General features: G+C 38.5%; 1 protein-coding gene across 6 annotated transcripts in view; it reads right to left on the bottom strand.

The window, feature by feature from the left end:
* Positions 1-1,068: 1,068 nt before the first annotated feature.
* The window catches only part of CUNH3orf67 (chromosome unknown C3orf67 homolog), a 211,036-nt gene continuing 203,774 nt past the window's right edge, over positions 1,069-8,330 (bottom strand). For all 6 annotated transcript variants that reach the window (XM_025050713.1, XM_006917500.3, XM_025050714.1 and 3 more), the window contains one exon: positions 1,069-1,637. In XM_025050713.1, coding sequence (XP_024906481.1) covers positions 1,525-1,637 — 113 coding nt within the window. In that variant the 3' untranslated portion in view covers positions 1,069-1,524. The remainder of the gene's footprint in view (positions 1,638-8,330) is intronic.

Below are 8,330 nucleotides of genomic sequence, written 5' to 3'. Positions count from 1 at the left end.
TCAAATCCATCTAGAGGCTTTGTAGCATTCTGCTTTGGGGTTCATGAGGCACTCTTGTATCTTTAAGTACTTTTTGGCTTATGATGTTTTTGATATTTGTAGCTACATGTCCTAACTAGTACAAACTTTTAATCGACTCCCTTATTTATGTGGATGATCCTGAGTCTGACTAAAGCAGGAACAACGCTTTCTAAGCCCTACTCCAATCTTCAAGGTCATACTCAAGATAACCCAATTATTTCATCATTCTGCACGCTTTCTGAAGCCTGATTTATTTGCATTTTGTAAGTATAAGATCTTGGAGAGAAATTCATAACAAAGGTATACTTTGTGAACAATAGGATTAAAAGCTTATCAAACACAAACATGGTTCTAAATAATGTATGATCCTTTGAACAGGAGCCCAAATCTACTCCTGAAGAAAAAGCTCTTATTTCCTCTACCAAGTAATATTAAATGAAATTATAGTACTGCCATTATATCCAACACCAATAATTTTTCATTTTCAATGGTACTCTTTAGTAAAAAAAATTTTTTACTAAATAACAAAATATGCCGGCTAATACAATAAGTGCTTCCTTGAGCTCAATATCAAAATACTTGGCACACGATTCAAGGCCATCAACTCAAATTCAGGACGCACATAATTTCTTCCTTGTGATGCAAAAAGCAGAGTTATAGTGTCATAACCCTGAAGACCAGAGGAAGGTTCCCCAATCTCTCTAGGCCCAAGTCACAGAAGTAGTGCTCAAATGGGTGACTTGTTAAATCTGGATCCATGGAGTTAGGTTTGAATCATATTATTAAAATTCAGAGATAATTAGTAAAACAAAAAAAGCAAAGCATAGTGCTAAGCAGCTTAAGTGATTAACAATATTGTGATCTTTAACAAACTCTGGATGAACCATAATGAAATAGAAATAGTGAGGCCAGTGCCAACAAAATGCGATCATAAAGTCTGACCAGTTCATAATATTTCCTTTACTAAGAGTCTAAGGAAAGATAAATGTCATCTAGGAATATTCTGGTAAAGAAAGTGGAATAAATAAAAAGAAGCAGTTTAAAAGGTATTCTTCTGACCGTCATACTTTATTTTTAATACAAATAGGTAATAAAATAAAAGGTACCCAAATATCTTTTAAACAAGAATACATTTTCTGTATTCCAAGCCATCATTTACAGATTAACACTGCAAAACTTGTGAATTAATAATTCTTAATTTGGTTACATAAAATTATACAAAATAAACAAAATTATATGTAGGATGAGAACCAACAAATACCAACCAATTCAAAGTCCTAAAATCTTGTGTCTGTATTAATTCCTTCACAATTCCAAAAAGTCACACACATCTACAAAAAGAATGTAGGTATTCTTAACAGTAAACATTATTTACAAAATAAACCTCAGTCACTTTTGATTCTGTGGGCCTACCCGACACACACATTGTGGTGTCAACTTAACAGTCAGAACTGCTGTCCAGCTCCGCCTGGGGACAGCCATTATTTGACCTGGAAGGAGAGATTATACCAACTCGTAGTATTTCCCAGTCTGGGGATCAAAGTAACAGTTCAGACATGGGTCGTACAGCAGAGTCAACACTTCCTCGTCTTCTTCCACACTCAGGTCTTCTTCACCTGTGGGAAGGGGAACCACAGACATGTTAGCTGCTGGCCTGGCCCGGAATTCCTAAACTGTAACATCAGAAGGACAATGACTTAGGAATCACCATCTCTCCTGGGATGTGGGCTGAATGTCGATGCTGGAATGGAGGTGGCTACAGACGTGATAAGACTATGCAGTGTAAGATGTGAAGAAATAGTGACAACAAGGGCAGCTTCATAGACGTGAAGAAATAGTGACAAGGGCACTATTTCCTTTCACTATAAAGGAAAAGAAAAACTAAGTGTGGAGAACTGGCAGGGAGGGGGAAGGGGAAAAGGACAGGGCCAAAGAACTAAAGGGTTATGCTAATTAGCATTGGGGAAACTTAAGCAAGATTCAAAACTTAATGATCATAGTTCTAGACCTCTTCATGAGCCAGAGCTGTACGAATGCAAAATAGTGCAGGCTGAATGACATAATAAACTCAATCACCATTCAACATCCTAAAAAGGCTACCAAATAAACATGAATTAAAATAAAATGTTGTTGAGAAATATAGATACATAAACTGTACAACACATACGGAAAACACAATGTCAGGTGATCTGTAATTTTATTAGTGGTAGGAAGGTCTGTTAAATTTGCTGGGAATATGAACTTGGCTTGAGGTTTTCTTTTTGTTGTCGTGACAGCCATTTGGATGGTTTGGATGAAGAGAACTACTGCATAAGTTATTAGCAAGGTTTGGTTGGTTTCCAACAAATGGCATGAAATAAACAACTGTTTTACTCAGATGTTTCCTGTGCACTTTATGTATGCCCAATGGTGTACTAAGTATTTGAGTTCTTGATGCCATTGCCAGCAAATGAGTGCCTTCTGAGTACTTCTGAAAATTCATGTAATAGTAGTTCAGCGGTTGGTTGGGTAAGACCTCCCTGAGCTGGAGAAAATCAGAACAGGCTCAGAGAGGAGGTGATTAAGACAACACTCTTCTTCTCTTTTCCTTAGCCCAGGCAACTAAGGACCAAAGAAACCAAACTTCTGGGTCGTGAGTTCACCAGGGTCAGTTTCGGAAGGTGGTGAGCATAAGACAGGGCTGGTATGTAATAGATGCTCAATAAATACTGAATGTTTTTTGAAAAGGTGAATAAATGATTGTGAAACAAAGCCCGTGATCTTAAGTGTCAATGCCCAGAGTAAAGGCAAAAACAGTAATGGTGGGACTCCATTTTACTCAAACAAAATCAGATCAAACTTGTGCAGAGCCACTGTCAGGACAGTGACAAACTGGAGTTAAGTCCAAGGGAGTGGAGCCAAGATGATGAAGTGGGGGTCTTCAACCGTACCACAGCCATTCCTCTGCCCTTCTTTTTCTGATCATCCAAAAACATTTAACATGATCTTTCCCTGTGCCAGGCACCGAGCTAGGGGTTAGAGATGTGATGATATAAGAAACAGGCCCTATTCTCAAGCAGTGTGCAGTGATGCAGGTGAAATTGAAAAACAGCTGACTCTCTTATTGCATGTAGTTCTAGCAGTCCTTACAAAGCTGAGTTTAAGGGAGAAATGTCTGCCTTGTTTGCTAACATCTGGGTAGAGCCCTCGCTGGTTTAGAAAGCAATTTCTCATGCAGTAGCTTATTTGACCCTCATGATCTGTGAAACAGGTGGGAAGTATCGTGCCCAATTTACGGATGAGGAACTAGAGTTTACAAAGTTAAATAGCTCATCTGAGGTCACTTGGTGAGTTAGAGGCAGGGTCAGGGATGAATTTGGGTTTCCAGACTCTCAGTTCAGTGCTCTTTCGACCATACTTGCTTGATATTTTTATTAAGAAGGTGGTGTAACACATTCAATTGGGAACTATTATTATGTGGGAATTTAAACATGGAAAAGAGTAAAAAATTGTAAAGGTATCTTATATTAAAAAACACTCTCAGGTTTAGAAACAAAAGAAATTTGTTTTATCATATTTTAAAAACCACTGACAAAGACGAGAGTGTCCCTGTGCAAGAGCAGAGGCAAACAGCTCAATAAGCCCCAAGGAACTGGGCTTATTAAATCCTAAAAAGAGAAAGCTTGATGGAGGTGACAGCAGCCCTTCCGGCTTCAAGTATAGAAAAGATGGCAAATGATTGAGAAATTAAAAAGATTCTGTGGAGTTGCAAGACAAAGCAATTGGATCAACAGCTGAAAGTTTCAAGGAGATAGATTTTGGCTCAGCACAAGAAAGAATTTTCTGAACATTAAAAGCTGGCCAGAAAACGGAACGTGAACTCCAGAAAGGGTGAAGCAGGGACTGCGGCGACCATTTGTGTGAGATTTTGTAGATGAACCCTACAGATCCTATGATCCCTGCGGTGCCTTTGATGTGTTTCTGTGATTCTTGGCTGCAGTGGCTTATGTCCTTGAAGTATGACGTGAGTTAGCTAACAGCCGCATTAATAGTGGTAGCTGACCCGAGCACCCTGCACAGTTTCTTATCAGGAACAGGAGCTCAGAGAAGGCAGGCCGCCTCTCCTTTATTTTCTATTGTTATCTGAAGAGTGGTCCCCAGGGCTCTGCCCTCACCCATTTCCTCCAAGTAGGAGAAGCTGGGAATGCTTTTCAAGTGGCTGTTTTATATCGAGGATGACCCCTCTTAAGTCACTTTTGCACATCAAAGGAGAGTGTACACATCCTTTACTTTCAGATATTTGATCCATCATCTCTTTCATATTTGGGCTACTTCAGAGAACAGAACAAAATCAGTTTATCAATAAATAACTACTATGTGCCTGCTATGTGATTGAGCAGTCTAGTTGTGGATGAGACAGTCTAGTTGTAGATGTGACATACACATAAGAAACAGAAGCCGCTACTGAAGATGAACAAGGAGTTAAACTGGGAGTCGCAACTGCAGAGTGGCTAAGAGCAGCCCTGGGCGATGGAATCCAATAAACCTGGGGATGGATCGGAGCTCCTCTGTTTCCTACCCAGATGACCCTAGGCTGGTTGACAGGTTAGTTCACCTCACTGGACCCCATTTGCTCATTTATAAAATGGGGATAACCATGCCTATTTCAAAGGGTTTTGTGGAAGACTAAATTGGACACTGGGAAATATGCATAGCACAATGCACACAGTAGTTGACCAATAAATAATCATTACTATTGTTGTTAAGGATAATAACAATAATAAAATAAATCATGAACCGTAGGCTATGGCGTTTTAAATAACTCAGAACAGGAACATTGACAAAACTTAAAGTATGAAGAAAAGGCTTCGCAGAGACAAATCCCATTTCTACCACTTCACAGCTGTGGGACACTGGGAAAATTCGCCACTCTGAGCCTCAGCTTCCTCATATGTACTCAAGCAGTAGTAATAGTACCTGTTATAGTACCTGTTATAGTACTTACGAGAACTAAATAAGATAATACTCAGCACACACACAGTGAGTATTCAATAAACGTTGGTGTTACAATCATCAACATGGAAAACATGAGATATCTGGGTTAGACATGAGTTGGGTATGTTTATTTATACCTTATCCCTTAGCCCCAAACTATATCTGTTTGATTCTTTTATTACCAAAAGAAAAAAATTAATGGATTTGAATGAAACACAAAGCCCCTAACTAGATTTACATAGGACATTATGATGAATTCATCGTAAAATAAAAACAGTTCTTATACCAAAAATCATGTATTTTTCAAAAAGTAAAACTAATTTTTCCATCAAGTGTAATGTTAATACCACATAGCACCGAGGCAGTAAATAACGTTAATACCACATAGCACCGAGGCAGTAAATAATTATGTCCAATCTCAGAGATTGGACATCCGATGTCTCGTTCTCGTTTGTACTCCATAACACCTTCGGGAAAATTCTGACCTCTGGCACGTAAGAGTTATGTGCTATTTGTTTATTGCATTCTGTGCCTGTACTTTCCAAAAAGACAAAGTTTTAAGCTGATGCTATTTAATTAGAAAATTCAATACTTTTTACAACCAGTCAGGAATCTTTCAAGATGAAAATAACCGTTGTAATGAGCCATGGGTCCGTATCACCAACGGCATAGGGATGGAGATGGATCCAGTTCCTAAGTAGAGGTTCTGTTACATAATGCATAAGACTGAAGCAGTAACTGCCATAGAAATGCATTCGTTCCCATACAGATCACTACAGAACTGGGACCTCAGGCATTATAACCATGGTATTAAGGCAGGTTGTGTGGTTTTTAGTGCTAATGTTTTAAATGGATGAATTTTAAAACTCTATCGACAATAACATTTATACAAAAATTGGGCGACATTATGTATAATTTTACATTGAAATAAGTGCTTTAAACGTGCATAAAAGGTTTTGTTTTCATTATAACTTAATTTTCAAAGCCTCCAACTTACATCACTTTGCCATTGTAATCTCTATATAATGAAATTATAACATGATTAAGCAATTCCTACTATGATGTCAAGCAATGGGAAATGACTTGAAAGGTAATTATTGTACATGGGTATGGGGTAATATTCAATTATATTCTTGGACAGTGCAGAGTTTGTTTTTCCTCCAAATGCAAAATTGCTCTATTTAAAGACTGGCTGCAGAAATTCTGAAAGGGTAAATTAACAAACGAAACCATTCGCTGCTACCAGACTAAGCGCATCTGATCAGGGGTCCGAATTACATTTTTACTCGTCTTCACATAATAAAGCCACTTCTAGTGAAATAAAATTGCCTTTCAGATGATAATCTATTTACAAACTTTCAGCTTCATCCACTTTGAAATTGGTTAACAGCAATAACAGGAGAAAAGCCAGTAGAGCCAGACCAAACACAGCAGTATTAGCTGCCCTCCCCTTGGTTAGAGCAGGTTGGGGGAATAATCCCTCCAGTTCACCATTTTAAAGTCAATTAATATAAATGTTTAATTATCTATATTTAATGCATTTTAACTGTAGATAGTAGAAAATCTATATGCATAAACTGTCTTCAAGCTTGAAAACAAATGATGTGGCACTAGTTTATCAGACTTAAAATCTCTGAATCAAGACACTATACTTGATTTTCGATTTTCTGACGCTTACATCTAAAAATTTTTTTAAAAAAGTTAATGCATTTTCTCTTTTATAGATCTTGAGAACTGATTGACTGTATTTTTATGTGCATACTAATACACTATTGTTTAAACAATTCAATGACGAGAGATTACCACTGGGAACAGTGGATCAATAAAGATGACATTTTAGATAAGATTCTGCTGAGTACCAGGTGCTTGCAAACTCTTCCACCAACATATCTCACTGGAGGGCAAAATTAACTTGCACTAAAACCCAAGAAACTCCACTGTGAACTGCTGAATTTTAGTTTTCAGCAAATATGTGCTCTCAAATGGGAGGAAGATAAATGGCCAACAATGGAATAAATAGGATGAAAAGATCTTTCTTGTTTTAGAAAGCTATATTGTGTTTTGGAAGGCAAATAACATGCCATGATTATAGTTCAGGTTTCATTTGGGAAATAAGTACATCACCTTTTTTGTAAAAACCTGTGGCTATATTTTATTTGGAAAATGCCATTTAAAGCGACATGTTGAAGGGTTTAGATGATTAATTAGAAGCTACTGCAATTTCATTCTTTCTAGGTAATCTCTACTTATAAACGTGCAGTGATTCAAATGCATGCTTATATATCAAATCATCATGTTGTATACCTTTAACTTACACAATGTAGGTCAATTATCTCTCAATAAAGCTGGACAAAACCTACAAAATAAATGTGTGGCTTTCAACTCTGAATGCACAGGAAGGAAGGTTCCTAGCCGGACTACTGAGCTCTGAAACCTACAGAGCCCACAATGTCTCAAGGGTCTGGTTTCAGGCAAGGTGGTGACACTGTAGCTAGGGGAAAATGAATCCTAGTTCCAGTAAGGGAGGCTGGACCACATCCTGGGCCAGGTCCTCTTCCGGGTGCATTTGGCAAATAAACAGGTAGGGGTGTGGTTCTGGAATAGAGCAGAGAGCCTCAGACACCAGCAATGTGATTACTTCTCTACTGGGGTGGGGTGGGGTGAGGTTCACTTCCAGTACTCCAAAAAATAAGGCATCTCTTTATACTTGTGAGAGCATTGATTCCTCCCACCCTCAATCACTTCTATGGAGAGAAGCCACCCTTGGGACCCTGATAGCCGCATAAGAGAAAATACATTTTCTGCTCCAAAGTTAATCAGAGAACACAAAAGGCAACACTTGCCTCACAGGGAAAGGGGTCGGGACTCTGGATTCAAGAATATCATAAATACTAATGAATCATTTTATAAGCTGAGAATTGAAGTAGGGGCTCTATGAGTCTAAGGAGAATACGAAAGAGAGTACTTTTTTTTTCCCCTTAAATCCAGAAAGCTTAAGAGAACTTCCTAAATTAAAACAATTGCAGTGGACATTTCAGTCACACAGTTCTTATTGACTTAAAAGGGAATTCTGTGGTCCTATTGCAGTGTGGGGGTTAAGGGTACAGACTGTCTGGTCAGACAGGCCTGTGTTAGCGTCCTGCTCCACATTCGGCGGGTTGGTGACCCAGGCTGTGACCTTCTATATGGTGGAGACGCAACATAGCCCCATGCCTGGGAGTGCTGGGACAAGTCATTGTGAGGTAATGCACAGAAAAACTCGACACAGTGCTGGGCCCAGCTCAGGTGCTTTATTAATGCTGGCTTCTATTACTTTTAATCACCAATATTGCTTT

Source organism: Pteropus alecto, unplaced genomic scaffold, assembly GCF_000325575.1.
Source record: "Pteropus alecto unplaced genomic scaffold, ASM32557v1 scaffold75, whole genome shotgun sequence".
Classification (NCBI taxonomy): Eukaryota; Metazoa; Chordata; class Mammalia; order Chiroptera; family Pteropodidae; genus Pteropus; species Pteropus alecto.
This window is presented reverse-complemented; position numbering and strand designations above follow the sequence as displayed.